Genomic DNA, 16,982 nt, shown 5'->3' with positions numbered 1-16,982 from the left:
CAACTCAATAAAACTTCACATGCATTAAGCCTGTTCTGCCATGATGCAAGCATGTCGTGGTGATGTTGCAAATTGTGTTGGGTGCTTTACTGCTAAATCATAATTTCGGGGGCATAGCAGGAATGGAGGAAAGCCAAGAAAACAAAAAAAAACTAAGACCACAGCCTGCTATCTCCCCCCCCCCCCCCCACGCACACACTACGCATACAGACCATTCATCCTAAATGAAGTTGGCTGTGTGTAAGCGGTCCTTTCCCTCTGCCCTTCATCCAAGAGAGACATGCAAGAGCTAATGCTCCAAAAAATTTTCTTCCCACACCATTGCTCCTGTGCCCATGCACAAGTTTGGGCCCACATACCTACATGTGTGGCCCTGCACAGTGCTCCCATTACTGTGCACCCCCATGTTCTGACAGTGGATGACCCTATACAAACTGGTTACTGATGGCGGCCTCACTTTTTGTGCCATTGACACTCTGCATGCATTTGGCCGAGTAAATTGTTGTCACAGTTTTCTTGCTAGCCTAGGAAATGATACTGATGCAGTTAACTTTGATCAAGATTAATTTTGTTTGTTACATACCAGGGTGCCAAACTGAAAATTGTCATTCTGTTTCCAGTTCTGAAAAATTTTATTCTGGTTCAAATCTTTGGTGAGAACAAATAAATAATAATAATGGTCCATAATGGTTGAAACTGAATAATGTCCACAAGTTAAGTGAAAAGATATTCACAGTAGCACAATCACTTACGCCAGCTTTATCATAATGTTACAAGTAATAACTGAAAACATGAAAGTGGCTTGAAAAGAAGCATTGAAATGTAGTACTCTTCAGAGCAAACATCAGCACATAGAAATCGCAGTGTGTGGAGTCAGACTACCCAGACAGATCTGTCAGAGATGTTAACATTTAAGGCATGTAGTGTATTTCAGTGCTGGCTATGCCTGTTTTTACGCTTGACTTCGTAGAGGGCCCCTTCGATGGTTATTTGTACAGTTCATATAGACTGTTTTGCAGCTTCTCATTATTTACTTAGTTTTCATTGGAATATGTTGCCTACACACACTGCCGAGTGTGATGTGCCTGGGCCTACCGCATCTGATGTGGCTACGCAATGATTGCAAAGTTAAATACAAAAAGTAAACACTTGACTTTGCCAGGGCATTTCAAAATAGCACACTGCCTGAGCAGAAGTACAAGTTGTGGTGTAAGCATTCTCCACATCTTCACAAACATGCCTCGAAATGGTGCCACTTAGTCCCTCTTAAGTCAACAGTGTGATCAAAGTGACTGAAAACCTATGAAGGGCACCCTTCTATTTGAATGACTTTCCAATCTGTGTTGCAACTTTTGGGAGAGATTAGTTTAACTTGTGAGCAAGGTTTCTTACCTAGATGCCTCACTCCCAGTAAGCTCCAATGAGTAAAACCCAACCTACATAGGGCACTGCTTACTGCAGTATGTTGTGTGGCTATGCATATTTGGCAGCTTGCAAGTCTCTGGATATTGACCATGTTACCTGTACATGTCTAACCGTAGGAAGCGTCGCTACCCTGGCAGCGCACACTCCTTGAGCCTGCTACTACCATGGCCACATTGAAGTAAATGTGTAGATTACCAGAAGGCTCTGGCAATGCGCGCCATACATAAATTACCTTTACTAGTGCTGCTCAGCAGTTGAATCAGCCCCCACCAGGCAGGCCACCCAGACAGGCATTGGCTGCTGTCTGAGCTTTCCATTCCCCCACATCCATGTGATTGGTTAGAGGTGTACAACTTGCCACCAAAATGCATTTGCCAGTCCATAATGGTAATAGCGTGAACAAGACCATGACGGAGTGAAAAGACACAGGACGAGCGCTGATTTAATTAATCCACCAGATTAGTCGTGGAAGCAGCCCACATTGAGCGAAAGGGCACGGGGTGCATTAGCCAGCCTTCGATTGCACTTTCTCAGCAGGAATTAGCGTACCTAAATAGCTCGATATGGTAACAGATGCCCTGTATGCATGTGGCCCGGTCGTGCATTCCTCAATTGACCATACGATCGCCTGTGTCGCTTATATACCTGATGTGTGTTTCAGTAAACTTAGTTGTGAGTCAGCGCTCATCCTGGTGCCCTTTCACTTTGTCGTTGTCTTGATCGCACTGTTACCATTATGAATGTATACCAACTCGCCCAACTTTCCACTTTAATACATTTACCAATATGCCAATTTGCCATCTGTATAGACAAGCTAACCTCCTCAAGCAATGCGCATACGACAGGTGTCCGCATCTGCCTCAGCTGAACAAGACAAAGAATTACAAAGGATATTTTTTTCTCTAACAAGCCGTTCTTACTGCAAAATAATTTACTATCTTTGTTTTTTTGTCCCATTTCTTTAGTTATCTCGCATTTGGTCAATCGGCTTTTCTTTATCATTTTTTGACAGTAAGTGTACTTGTTTGGTTGCTCTCATTTACCATTTGCCCCCTTATTACTCTTAACTGGACACCTCTTGATACACCTGTTTCTTTTAGGCTTCCTTTTTTTCTTTTCACCCATACTTTGATCAGAAAAACTGGCAATACAACCCTCCCCCCCCCACTTTATTTATCTCAACTAAGAGCTCCCCCATTTTGAACACGAACTTCTCTCACCTTACTGCTCTGTGCACCTGCTTATTTTCCTCCCCCACTGGGGGTGGGAAAGAATTAGGAACTATAGCCCCTTTTTGACCACTGATACGTTGATCAGGTGTGTATAGCACGTGGTTCCATGTGTCAGTTGGGCTTGAGGAAAGAAACGATTATAGAGTCATACTCTTGCATAACTAGGCCATAAATGCTGATTCCTATTTACAAACTCTGTTGTGGCTTCAACAGACGCAATATCAAGTTTTTCTCTTCCTTTAATAAAAGCGTTGCTATTAGGACGTGCTCATACACAAACACACAGGCAACTGCAAGATATTGCAAAAGCTCTTGAAACCAGTGCACCTCAGTATTGGTTCATTATTTCTTGTAGAGATAGGATGGACAAAATGCTTAAGGCAGCCTTGCAGTATTTATTTTCCTCATGGGCACTAACAACCATTATAGACCTGTGATATGTGGCCGCAGGTTGTTGACAAATTTCAAATTGGATATGACTGGAATAACAGACTGTTCAACTTGTATATTATTACATGCATTAAAAATGTTCTGGTTTCGTTCACATGAAAGTACCTTTTCCAATTTTCAGTTTGACACGCTGTTTATTAGTGTCTCAAACTTAAGTTTATAGGCTTACAAATAGGTGGTCACACTATATTTTTGTTTTCAATTGCATATTGAAATTATTATTGTAATTATTATGCAAATTATGACTGCAATTAGATTTATTTTAACTATTTACGTAGCCATGATTTTGTCTTAGTCATAGTCTTTTAGAAAATGTACTTGTGTACTAAAAGAAATGTGATTTCTTCTTATATTTTTGCAACCAGCCTTAACAATGGAGCACAGTACGTAAGTTTTGGTAATTAGTTGGGGCCTTTCTTTAGTTGACAAGTTTTAGATATCGTTTGTGCATTGTTATACAACACATCAGAATTGGAGGGGCCATGATGTTGAGTTTTACTCTTAAGCCTTCCATCTCTTGAACATTGCGACATTTTATATGTGCATTTAACATATAATCACATGTTATTTAACATGTAAGGTTAAATACTTCATGTTTATTTCGAAATATGAATGTAGTGCACAAGTTATGACTAATGGTTTACATTAGTGCTCTCATTTTTCACTTCTCATGGTTGTTTGCAGATTCTTCACTCGCAAGTATTTGTTGCAAACACTGAGAAATCTTTAAAGTGACAGCAAACAGGAATATACAGCTGGATCAGTGAATTAAGCTTCTGGTATGCCAGTAAGGCCACTATAACCACGAGCAGAAGGTTGATAAGGCAGCAATGGAAGATGAATAGCAACACCTTAATATTTCCACTCTAGCACCCTGCGATGTTATAATTTTGACAGCATCTGCTTGGAATTAGTTGAATGTTTATTGATAAATGATTATTACTGTGTATCCTAAAGGAACCAAATACTCAACCTAGCAAGTTTCAGGAACTTTTCCTGTGCGCAAGGACAGTTCAGCTGCTATGCAAAAATACCTTTAAATTCGTAATGCCACACTCTCATACCACCACTGCAGTTGGTTTGCAAAATTTATGAAAGGAAGTTCTGGACTTCATTTTACTTTTAGCAGTAAACATTTCTTATCAATTAGGCTCATAAATAGGGTATATGAGAAATTCTGCTAGAGCACTTTCCCCACATGCCATTTGACCTACACAAGATGACAGTCGTTGTCCTGCAAGGGGAAATAAAGCAGGAGCACCTGAACTGGTGTTGCTGCCCTAGCCACCATTTCTTCCTTATTATACCCTCACTGTTTACTACTCTCAACTCAGTGGTGCCATAAGTGGGAGGTTGCGGCCATCTTGTGTAGGTCAAACCAACAGTATAGAAACAGCTACTTCCAGTATTTCGCATCTTCTTCTTCCTCGGCGTTAATTCCATTCGGTTGTGGGGTTGCAGGACATCTGACCAAGATCCAACTTTTCTGGATCTCGGTCACCATTTCACTCGACCATGGGCTTGGTCTGGGCGGAGTCTTGTGGCAGTGAGATTGCAGTGTAGTGTGGCCCAGTGTAGCCCAGCGCTGTTTTGGCCAGTTCCTCAGATGCTTTACAGTCACTTCGAGGCTTTAACCAATTTCACTTATCCTCTATTATTCTTTCAACACTATGCATTTGCATTTATTTAATGTAGTGTTTCTTTTTAGTGACCTTTTAATGACTTGTGTAACTGCAAAGTCAGCCACACTGATGAGCCATGCAAGGCAGTGTTCATTCATATATGTGGAACAATTCATGACAAGAGTATGGTAGGATGGTGATGTGGCATGGTATAGTAACAGTTTCCTTGTGCACTCGGAACAACTGAGACTACCAATTTCAGTCTGCCAGCTTTCATGCATTACGTGGATCTGAATTCTTATTGCTTAGGTGGCGTGGTCGTGTAATCAATGGTCAAAAGTGGCTTTAGAGCTTATTATTTCGTGGCCCCTTCAATTCACTGTGTCTGTGTCCAACTGATAGCTGTGCCCTACCTCCTTCTCTTCCCCCCTCTCTATTTCTCAAAAGGTGGCGGTTTCTATTTTGGCACTGGTGCTTTGACCTGTCCGCTGGGGTGTAGGTTCTTTTTATGCTTTCCCCGTCTGTTCTGCACGTTTTCGTTAATTGCTTGGTGGGTTTGCAGATAGGGGTGTACCTTTTTGTGTTAACTTTCACGTTTCTTTTTGAAACAGAAGTGAACAGTGCCAAGAAGAGCTATGTCAAATTTTTGGGAAGACAAATGCAGTGCTCTCTAACCGCAAATCGTTGTCAGTTGCCAGCAGTATGTAAGAAGCATGTACCGTACAAAGAAGGCAATATGCACGACAACCCTACTACAGTGTGTGCTGTCACATGCTCAGTAAAGAGCAAAGTTCACATTGGGACAGTGAACTGGAAGGCATGCTGACACCACTGACACAGGATCGAGTCGCTGTATTAATGGATATGAGAAGCTTTGAAATTCTCGCTAGAGTGCTGCTCATGGTATCAGCCATAAATTGGTTATTTACCAAAAATTGATTCACGGCTACTTTTCTTTTGTATTGTTTTGCATTGTTTTGCATTGTTTGGCCTGATGGCTGACAAGAGAACACTCAAGCGAGTGTGCAGGTTCCGTGAGACTATCATTTACACATTAGCCAATTTGGCTGGTGCTGCAGAGCCCACAGGAAAAAGGATATCTTGTAGACAGCTGTGCACTACCGATTGACTAACCTTTGCATATGCTTTGTTATACATTCTTGGTTATCAGCACTATATTTGTCTTCCTAGACTTTTTTCTTTGCACTGGTACTCCTGTTTCAGTATTGACTAACTCTGTTCATAACAGTGCAAATGGTGTGTGTATAGAGCCAGCCCCTGTTGCTAACAGCTGATATGTGATACAAGCATGTGGTATTTGTAGGGGTTCTTTAAAAATGGCTTGCTTTTCTTTTTGGAGAAATCATGTTGGTGGCTCTTGTATGTACCATTGCTAACATTGAACTGTACATACACAATTATGAGTAATTTAACTGTGAACATATGCATTGGAGCACATAGAAGCATTTCCGGCCTGCTATGTAGTTCATCATTGTAAATGCCACTCAATCTTTCTCTTTTGGGTTTATGCAGGCATTACTTTCTTCATTATTTGCTGTTTCCCTCATGACATTTCTGTTGCGTACGGATTGCACTAGTCATACTAGAGCACTGAACAAAGCCTTCACAGGGTGCTTTATTTCTTACGGTTCACTATTCTTATTGCAGTAAGAACAATACTACAAAAACCTAAATGAAAACATTGTTCAAGGGGTATAATTTTACTTTAGCAGTAATGCTCATCTTTGGCCTCTCATTTTCTCACATTGGTAGCATAAACATGACTGACATTATAGTCTTGCTCATAGTATAAATGTAGTCCTAGGTTAAAATATCTTCACATAAGGTCATTATGTTTTTAGTTCCTGCATTTTAATGATACTGCAGAAGCTGTAATGTGGACCCACCTTTGAAGATTTTCACTGTGGTACATAGCTAACCTTTAAATAGCTTTTTAAAACTGTTAGCTGCATAAGGTATTTTCTGTTATGCTTGAAAACAGTTGTGCAACCAGTACTCTTGAGTAGCATCTTGTCGGTCACTGGTTGTGAACAGTTTATCATTTCAGTGCAGCAGGTATATGGATGATTGTGCAGCATAGTTTGTTGCTGAACTGAAATATTTGCTGAATGTGCAGTGTGTTGTGCTTCCAGACATTAATTCTTGGTTCTTTGTTCTTTGTCTGCAATGAAGTGCAATGCAAGAGCATGCTTCCTAGTGCTGCTCTAGCCTTGAAAGAGGCTGTGTCAAGCTCTTGCATGTATGTGAGCACACTTCGTATAGATACATGCATGTGTTTGTGTGTTGTGTTGTGTTGTCTTTTTCCCGATCTGCTCCACTGTGCAGCTTTAACTTTTTTTTCCCCAGCCGTGTAATTCCCCCTTTCTTTGCATGATCAATGTTCTTTTTCTATTTTCATTGCCTGCTGCTATCTTACTGAGCCTCTTTTCGGCATGCAGAATGTGGCAACCAAAATGAACAAGGTAGACATCATTTTCGTGTTCCTCCTCTAACCTGTGCAAACCAACCAGTGCACCTGCATGATGTTCTGTCATCAGTCCTGTGTCCTTTGTGATGCTTACAAGTAACTGCCATTTGCCTTACATGCGTAAGCAAAACTACCGACAGAGAAGCTGCCATATTTATTCATACAAATGCAGCGAGTCCTCTTGGGATATTAAAGCACATAATACTCCATTTGTTTTGCATTTGTATGTGCATCATCTATTGGCCTTAAAGTAGTAAGGCTTTAAGTGAGCAAATAATTCTGGAGTGGATTGTCTTATGTTTAAGCTATGGATGAGGCATATGTGTGGTGATGTTGTGACCCCTTTCATGGCACCTTGTCTGGAATAGATGATGCTTGAATTTGCTACTGTGCTGTTATAATTTTTTAGATAATTAACACTGTCAAGTTGTTGTTGTTCTTTTTTTTTTTTCTTGAAGCAAACATGGCTTCTTCTTCCCTACCCCTTGCTCATAGTTTTGTGGAGCTTATTCTTCTTTTACAGCTAAACTGAGGTACAGGTTCACCACGTCTGTAACATTTCAATGGCTTTGCTGATTGTCACTTCATTTTTGGCATCTTACTCCACTGTGAAACTAGTCTTATTTCATAATTTCGTAAAAGCCATTAACTTACATGAAATTGCATAGACTTGTTGGCTTATTGCAAATAACTTTTAAGCAGGCATTTTGTCAACCCAACTTTAATTTTAGAATATACAATTACTTACTTTGTACTTTGCCTTTGCACATGCAGGAATGTTCATTGGAAGACAAAATTGTTCGCTGAGTAAACATTTCTTGAAATATGTAGCAACCAGCAGATTCAAGTGATGCTGAATCGCTCTGTTTTTCTCCTGTTATGTTAAGGCCATATGCTGCATGCAGTAAAAATACATTTGGATGCTTTCTGCATGATTGTTGGTCACTATATAACTTGTGAATTCCACCTGTCACCCTGTAGCACCCTTTTATTGAGGTCCCATTTCAACCATATGGTTGTGGTCATCTAACACGGCCACCTAGAATTTTAGACCTAACAAAAAAATAGTGCCCCTTTGGCAGCTACCTTGAAACCTGCAGTAATGAGATAAGTGTACAAGTGACTCGGGCTGTTCTATACCATTAGGAACGGAAGCCATTGAGAGAACAGTGTGAAGCATGCTTGTGTAAGAAACTTGCCTTGAGAGTGCTCTGTATATATTGGCATGCCGTCCATGTTTGAAATTTGGCAAAGCATATTGGAGCGCTTGTAACATGTGCACCTTGCCTGATAGATTGTGCATTTGTGCCTGCTGTGTTTTGTGCATGCCTACACTGTCGGATAGTGTGTGACCAATGTTGTTGTCTCTCCTGGCCTCGCCTGCCTCCCAAACAACCCTCACTCTCTCCTGCCCTCCTCTTCCTCTGGTCTTGGGTGCAGAAAAAGACGACACCCAGACAGGTAGTAGATTCTGCTTCTGGTCAACGACCACTTACTCCATAGTCCTTTGAGGCTGTTTGTTGTAAAGGGAACTTGTGTGTAGGTTCAAAAATCCAGTTATTGTAAACTGCACTTTGCAGTCTGGTAAAAGCACAGAGGAGAAAATTGTCAGTTGTAGTGGCCTCCTGCTCCTTTTATTGTTGCACATCTGCTCATTACAGTAAATTGGTTGAAATAATGATGTGGCCAGAGCAAATATGTAATTTATGCAGCAAGGAAGTGTGCTGGTGTAAACTTGACGCATAAAGTGATCGTTTAAAGAGATTCTGAAACAAGTTTGACAATTTTGCACAAATGCACAGTCAGCAAGTTGGGTCCTTGTGATCATCAAGTGCCAAATTTGGGTGCGTTGCATAAACCGTGCAATTTCTTTATCAGGTATTAAATGACTGCATCACTACATTGCAGCTACACTGCTCCCCACAATTTCGGATGCTTCTGCCTGTTTACTTAGCATGGGCAAGTGACATCGCTTGGACGAACGCTTGACTTCCCACATGCCGTCATCAGGAATACTTGAAGCCATGCCATCCTATTAAGCTTCTTTCTAGTGGTATATGCGATACACAGTAATTCGTGTGCATGAATATAAACTCAAATGCAATACATCTAGATGTTCCTTCGAAATGTTTTTTGCAGAATTTGGATCATCTGCTACAGCTGTTATCTGTGCACGTTCATTTGTGTTTCTATGCACGGGAGTGGATAAAGAAATTTAAAAAAAAAGCTGGGCTTTGTGGAAGCTTTGTGAGGCAGCCCAGAAGAAAGCAAGGGGTAAGATAGAATGTAAAAAAGGTTAATAGTACAGTGGCAATGGCAGCTGTGGCAATGGCAGCTGGTAGGACATGGAGGGGTTATCTCACGTGAACATAGGTGCAGTGATGTCTTCTTCTGGCAGTGTAAACGTGAATGGTACCAGCACTGTACTGCACTTATCGTCTTGCACTGCAGGTATGTGCAGGGAATAAACTGCAGCAATTGCACAAGGCATTGTCTGTTATAGTAACTGTCATACATACTGAAATGTAGAGAAAAATCTGTACTAGGTTGTCTATTATATGTTTATATGCACTCGAATTGGCATTATTAAACACTTTAAAATGCATTTTAGAGTTACAAATTTTTAATATGATGTGAGAGGGGGAATAAAACATAAGACGACCCTAATCTTATCTGAGCTGCTCTGATCTGCCATGGCCAGCATGAATGAGTTCCCTTTACAATGAATATGGATCGTTTCGCTCACCTATGCACCCTACCGGCCAATTCTCATATTTTCGTAATATTTTGGCATAAAATGATACCTGTAGATCAAAGCCCTTTCCATTATGGAACTTGTAGGATCATGTAGTGGGAATAGTGATTTATAAAAGTAAGAATGAAAGTAGTGCAACAAAAAGTCAGCTAAACGCAGCAGATAACTTGCAAATTGCTCACCTTTTCTGTAATTCATTTTTTTTTTTGTACACAAGCATCATATTGATAATTGATTTAGTTATGAGAGTGCTTTTAAGTGCTCTCATCAGTCAGTGCAAAAGGGCAAAAGGAAGGTGGCAGAAGGATAAGTATAGCTGCCATTCTGTATAGTGTTACTGCAGTGCTCTTCGGATATGTATTTGAGAAAAATATCTTAGGGGCTGGAACCAGTTCAAGGATAAGTATCCGATTACTTACCAATTTTGGTAAAGCGTAAATGGCATTATTTTTGCTCGTTTTCATGAAGGTGGTGTTTGTTCTCATAGAGCATGATTGTGGGCCAAAATTAGTCTGCATGTGTGGAAAAAAAAACAAAAAAAGCTGCATGTTTTTCTTTTTTTTTTCCCTAAAAAAGTTAATTTGCACGTCTCTTATGGATACTAGCATGGACATATGCTGTCGTATAAAACTTTAAGTCTGGATGGTTCCAGTCCATGCGAGTTGTGCAAAAGCAGGCTAATAGATATGGCAGCTCTACATTTGCTATATATATTTTAATTAAAATTTCTCTTTAAAATATTTATTTATATAAATATATGTATATTAACAGCTTGAAAGTGTTAGGTGGGCTTGGCCAGTAGGTTTCCATCTTTCATAATCACTGTAGGACATTGTCTCTGTTTCCTTTGTGCATGCAAGTGTGTGTCATTGTGAATGCTTTGTATGTGCACTCTTAGTCTCTATTGCCTTACATTTTGTCGCAAGTAGAATTTGCTGCTTCTGCTTTAAACATTTTTTTTTTCTTTTTCTACCACTATGAACAAGTACAGCATGTTCTTGTCTTGTTTTTTCGATTGCCTTGTCAAAAAGTCTTGTCGGTTAACTTCAGCTGTAAAATGTCAGTAGCCAATAGCAGTGCAGTGCTTGTGGTTAGATCATTATTACTTGACCTGGATTATCTGTCTATAGTAGGAGATGGGAACAATGTGATTCATGGGCCTTTTTCATGCGATGTGGTGTCCTCACAGTGGTGGTGGAAAACAAGGCCACGTGGGTTCACCTCGATGGTACTGCACGGACAGTTTTTCCTTGACATTCAAGGTGTCTGGAGGGGTGTGACTGTGTATAACAATTGAGACACTGATGGTTGTTTCAGGGAAATACAGGAAATAAACTGGACAAGGTGTGCACCGTGCACACCAACCACATGTGTTTGTTTTCCACCATTTAGAGTGCATGCTTTGTGTTATGACTAGTCAGTTCTCCATGTGCGGCCAGCACGTGCCTGGCACAAGGATCTCCATGCAAGCACTAATTGCATCCAGGGAAAGGGCTAATGTAGCATAGTCCGTCAAATTATTGTTTTAACTGACATGGTTGCTGGGATGTTTCAACAAAAGTTTGCACTCCAGCTGTACTATCTGATACAAATTATCTTCTTCTGAATGCTCTGAAATTAGACCACCGCCCCAGAGAGTCCCACCCACCTTCCAACACGGGAGGTCTGCATCGTACTGCATCAACAACAGAGTTTGGGCCACCTGGAGATGATAAGGAGATTGAATACTTCTTTGCATCAGATGCTAGGTATGTGAACAGACATGTTAGTCCATTTCTTTCTGGAATTCACTAAATTTAGCAGAAAAAAAATATCTGTTTTCCATGTGCTTCAAAGCAGAATTTCTGTGCCTGGAAACTGTTGAGGGTTCAGTGTCATAAGTACAGCTTGAATGGTTAATAAATGCTAACATTGCACTTTCACCTTTTGCTGCAGCTCAGTGTCTTGTTACTGCTGTCATATATTGAAGAATCAACCATACATTTTACTATTCCAGTGCAGTGCATAACGAGAACTTTTACTGCATTTCGATGGGGGCAAAATGCGAAAACACCCTTGTACTTAGATTTCGGTGCACATTAAAGAACCCAAGGTGGTCCAAATTTCTGAAGTCCCCCACTGCGGCGTGCCTCATAATCAGATTGCAGTTTTGGCACGTAAAACCCCATAATTTTTATTATTACAAGAGCTTTTAAAGGGGCCCTGCAACACTTTTTGAACATTGTAAGAAAACGTTGACAATCTATTAAAGAGGCTCGTGTGAACATGCGAGCCAAATAGTGTTGTGTTACTTACAGCAAGAAATTTACAATCTCGTGTCAAAAGCGGTGAAAAATTGCTAGCTCTCTCCTTCATAATGTCGTCGTACAGTGTCGTTACAAGCAGCTGGACCCACCAACAGCTATTGGCTGAGTTCATGATCGCAAGAACATTCTCAGTAATACAATTATTGCTCCTTTGAGTTAAATATAATAAAAAGTATATATGTCTGCAATCTCAAAACGATATAACAGGGCAGCATGAAAAAACAAGGACAATGAAAGCAACATACACAGGACAGGCAGAAGGAGTACTCCTTTCATTGTCCTTGTTTTTTCGCGCTGCCCTATTATGTGTTCAAGAATTCACCAACTAGCCCAAACAATAGCTTTACTGCATCAATATGGTAGCAAAAGTGTTTCATTTTTGCACTGCCTGTCTACACACGACAGTTGTGTGTTACTGCATCTGCTGTGCATGACCTGTGAGATGAAAAGCATAGTGTAGATACTGCGGCTTCCATGGCGTGCCGCCACAAGCTGTGACCTTTGGGTTAGACGTGACCTTAGACGTGACCTTAGACGTGACCTTAGACGTGACCTTTGGGTAAGGCAAGTGCAGCAATGCTTCCTTGCGCCCCCTTTCCATCTCTCCTGGTCAGCTTCCAGCGCCCTAGAGAAATTGAAAGGAGAAACAAAGCCGCTCATCGGTCCAATAACTATGTCTGCCTTCGCTTGTGCTTGAAGGTTTCTAAACATGTCTGCAGCAGGAGATTTGTAAGGCAACATAATTTAATGGTGATGTCATTCAATGATTCGTTATAAAGGTGTTTCAGGACCCTTTTTAAGCATATTGCACCATATAATGCAATGCGTAGTTAATGAAAATTTACTTTCTGAACTGTAAAAGTGGGCATGCTTTAGTGAAAATAGCCCAGTAGTTCGAGGCTTCCTTGTGTGGTGCAAGTAAGCTTCTGCAGCTAAGCCTCTTTTCATAATTCTTAATAATTGTTTTGCAATATGACCTAAATGTGACTGTGACATCCATTTTCTTGAGGATCAATGAAGTACATCATTTCTAAAGTGGGGGTCAATACCATATAGAACATATGGCTGTGTTTTCAGCAGTCCATATCTAATGTGCTTTCCTTTGAAGTCTTCATACTGCATGGCATCTGTGCGTTCATTGCCGAATGAACTTTTTTTTTCTAGTGCCATCATTGAACACACAAACAGGGTGATCTTTCTTGAAGACGACGATGTTGCAGCTGTTTCTGATGGGCGTGAGTTATTGTAATTTAATCTTTAAATTTAAGGTTTGTGCAATAGGATGAGAGATGGCTCTTTGAGCTCGTATTCCCAAGCTACATCAGGAGGAGAACTTTGTGTCATTAGTAATGAGCATTTTTATATATAGAAGCAACATTAAATTAGATTTCTTTGCAAAGTGTCATGTACGAGGATGAGGTGATTCTGTATAAACTTTTGGTTCCGGCAAGTCAGATCTGCCTTAAACAGGTAGAACTGGTCAAAATGAGTGTTGTATAGCTTTTTTTATACTTGAGGCATGTATAAAAGTTTGCTAGAAAAAGAGGTGACTAATAAACAATTTGTAAATGTGTTAACTTTGGGTTAAATGCTATAAGAGCACTCGAAAATTCAATTTACATGTTTGCAATACTTGTACCTGTGAAAGATGTCATCAAAGGCATCAGTAAGGCTGCCAGTATGTTACGTGTCAAGGCATGTGAGACTAAGGAAGCTTTCTTTGTTAACCTGTGACCAAGCCTATTTGTATAAGGCTGTCAAGATGCAGTTCATACTTACATTGATTGTACTCTATGTTAAGCTGTAGTGAGCCTCTTTGCACTGAAAGGCTTTCTTGGTTGATAATACATGAGTCAGCAATTGTTAATTTAATCTTTATAGTTTGCTTGCTTATGAAGTTCAGTAATAAAGTAAATCTTTAATTGTGGTGAAAGCCTTGCTATATAGAGTAGCCTGCATGCCTTAGAAAATATCAAAGTTCATAAACCTGTTCCTTGGTATTTGTGTAATTTGAGCACTTTTCACTTTTCCAGATCTGACCATCCACAGATTGAAGAGAACACTTGATGAGAATGTGAACCGTGAAATCATCACTCTAAAGATGGAAATTCAGGAGATCATGAAAGGTAGCAGCTCAATAAAATGCATACTTCTAGTTTGTACGCCCCTACCAAAGTGTCAGGCTGATATGGCTGATTTAATGTAGCATTTACTTTCAATTTTTTGTTTGCAAGGAATACTCAATAGTTATGATAGTGATAGTGCAACAGCTCTTTCAACAGGTTAAAATAAGTGAATTATCACAAATTCCGGCAGAATCATGGCGCTATCCCAGCAATGTTGTACATTGCTTTATGTATGTGAGCAAGTGCAGTCAATGACAAATAACTCTACTTGCAATATGTGTAATTGCAAAAAAAGTTTATTCAGCAGTTAGCAACCGTGTCAGCAAGGAGGTAACACGACTACTCTTTCATGTAGAACATTATTCAATCCATGATTTAATGCATACACAGGCACCAGAACTATTAAACAGTATTATGTCCAGGCATACTGGCCAACCGTTTCATATCTTGTGGAGATCAGCCCAGATTCAATATCCTAGTTGCTAACCTGACCTTGCCTGGACAACCATTTATCCTGGATCCTGGATTAAAGCTGGATATCCTTTCACACTGCACAAACAGTGTGCAAGTGTGCAAACAGGACAAGGTGCAGGTTGGAAATTCCCAAAACATCATCAAAAGTTTTTTTTTTTTTGTCACTGGGAGAAACACTCCAGCAGAGAGGATGTGGAAAGAACATAAATTTAATGCTGGTGAACTTTATTATGCACAATAATGCTCCCCTTTAGGAAGAACTTTGAGGACCTTTGGAAATTTGTTCCTCTTAGCAGAAGCTGGTATTCATCAAAGTATGCTGAGTCTAAGAAACTACTTCCCTGGCTGCTGAGTTTATCTAAGTAGCAGTGTGAGTTTGTTTTAAAGAGGGTTTATTGTATTATGTAAAAATTTTCTAATTACATCACAAAACAGGGCCATGCTGTGCATCCAACAAATAAGCCAAACAAGCAACAGTAAGAAGACTGCACTTATGAATAAGACAAGATAAAGAATGCACAGATTGCACTGGATTACTTTTGCTACTCCCCAATGCTTACCCTTACCTTTCTCCTATGAAAGGTCGTCAACTGAACTTATGTGTTAAAGGTTCTGAGCTCCTAAACCTAAAATACAATCAACAGTATTTCACTCAAGCATGAGCTTAAGGCACATGGATAGAAGGAACCCAGTGCACAGAGCTAATAAAGGTTCATAATGCAGGCATATTGTTGTTCAGGCATGTTGGTAATGCTTCTCAGTTCCAAACTGTTGTTTATGGATGTATTTGTATTTTTTTATCACTGCATATGAACAAACTTTCCTTCCAATTTTTCAGGAAACTTCAGCTCTTTCATGCAAAAGGAGATCTTCGAGCAGCCCGAGTCTGTGATAAACACAATGAGAGGGAGACTCAACTTTGAGAAGGAATCTGTGGTTTTGGGTGGCATTAAGGACTACATTACTGAAATCAAGCGCTGCAGACGACTACTGCTCATTGGCTGTGGCACCAGCTACCATAGTGCCATTGCTGTAAGATGCGCTTCTCTCCTCCGTGTTGCTCTGCAAAAATGTGAATACATGTGCTGCTTACTACATTCTGTGAAAGTTTACTGCTGTTCAGTACATGCCTAAACCTGCCGTGGTTGCTCAGTGGCTATGGTGTTAGGCTGCTGAGCACGAGGTCGCGAGATCGAATCCCGGCCACAGCGGCCGCATTTTGACGAAGGCGAAATGCAAATACACCTGTGTACTTAGATTTAGGTGCACGTTAAAGAACCCAAGGTGGTCAAAATTTCTGAAGACCTCCACTGTGGCATGCCTCACAATCAGAAAGTGGTTTTGGCACGTTAGAACCTATAAATTTTAATTTTTAGTACATGCCTAAGCTAAGTCAGTAGGATTTTTACAGATGAATTATAGTGTTGCCTTCAGATTTATTATTTGTTTTGAACACATATACACAGTTAACAGGAAAGGGAAAGCGAGGAGCAGGCTGGCAACTGCCACCGGAAGGGCCACAACGCCTGCCTTCTCTTCAGAAGGGAGGTGACAGCAACACAGAAATGGAAGATAGGAAGGAGAGGAGGAAAAGAAGAGCAACAGGACAAATCTAAAGAATAAAGTAGAACACAGTACAGATCACGCACAGTAGGGCCGGTCACTGAAGGTCACGCTGCTATAGAATGTTGAAAAGAATAGTTTTGATGCTACAAACGTGAACCTAAGTTAGTTAACTCTAGAAAAGTAAGTAGAGTGCAATGAGCCTGATCCTGTTTAGATGCACAACCACTGGGGTACAAACATTCGTCAAGTGTCGTACACCGCAGGCCAAGGAGATGATAGTCTCTCACTAGCGACATGCGCTGCGCACTGAAAGCGGGACACTCAAATATAAGGTGCTGAAGTGTCTCACAGCAGCCACAAGACATACACAATGGACTTGCCACACGTCCTTGTCTGTATAAACGTTCGTGCACGTTCACGCAGCCAGCCCTCAGCTTGAGTAGTCGTGCTCTAGCGCGACGAGGCAAGCCTCGACCGCGAACACGGGGCGGGAACATTCCATTTGCAACGCGCTGGTCTGGATGCTGCTTGAGTAGGT

The 16,982-nt window shown here is 40.6% G+C and overlaps 1 protein-coding gene across 6 annotated transcripts in view; it reads left to right on the top strand.

Moving 5' to 3' along the window:
• Positions 1–16,982, top strand: part of LOC142585632 (glutamine--fructose-6-phosphate aminotransferase [isomerizing] 2-like) — an 81,532-nt gene that overhangs the window by 46,109 nt on the left and 18,441 nt on the right. Inside the window, exons 8-13 of one of the 6 annotated variants that reach the window (XM_075696561.1) lie at positions 7,189–7,212; positions 8,658–8,678; positions 11,594–11,720; positions 13,443–13,513; positions 14,312–14,404; positions 15,717–15,910. In XM_075696561.1, coding sequence (XP_075552676.1) covers positions 7,189–7,212; positions 8,658–8,678; positions 11,594–11,720; positions 13,443–13,513; positions 14,312–14,404; positions 15,717–15,910 — 530 coding nt within the window. Of the gene's footprint in view, positions 1–3,472; positions 3,491–5,176; positions 5,225–7,188; positions 7,213–8,657; positions 8,679–11,593; positions 11,721–13,442; positions 13,514–14,311; positions 14,405–15,716; positions 15,911–16,982 lie in introns of all 6 variants that reach the window. The other 5 variants (XM_075696575.1, XM_075696567.1, XM_075696555.1 and 2 more) reach the window with 5 other exon arrangements.

The sequence above is a fragment of the Dermacentor variabilis genome, chromosome 1 (assembly GCF_050947875.1).
Source record: "Dermacentor variabilis isolate Ectoservices chromosome 1, ASM5094787v1, whole genome shotgun sequence".
In the NCBI taxonomy this organism is placed as follows: Eukaryota; Metazoa; Arthropoda; class Arachnida; order Ixodida; family Ixodidae; genus Dermacentor; species Dermacentor variabilis.
Note: the sequence above shows the minus strand (reverse complement) of the source record. Positions and strands in the feature narration are given on the sequence as shown.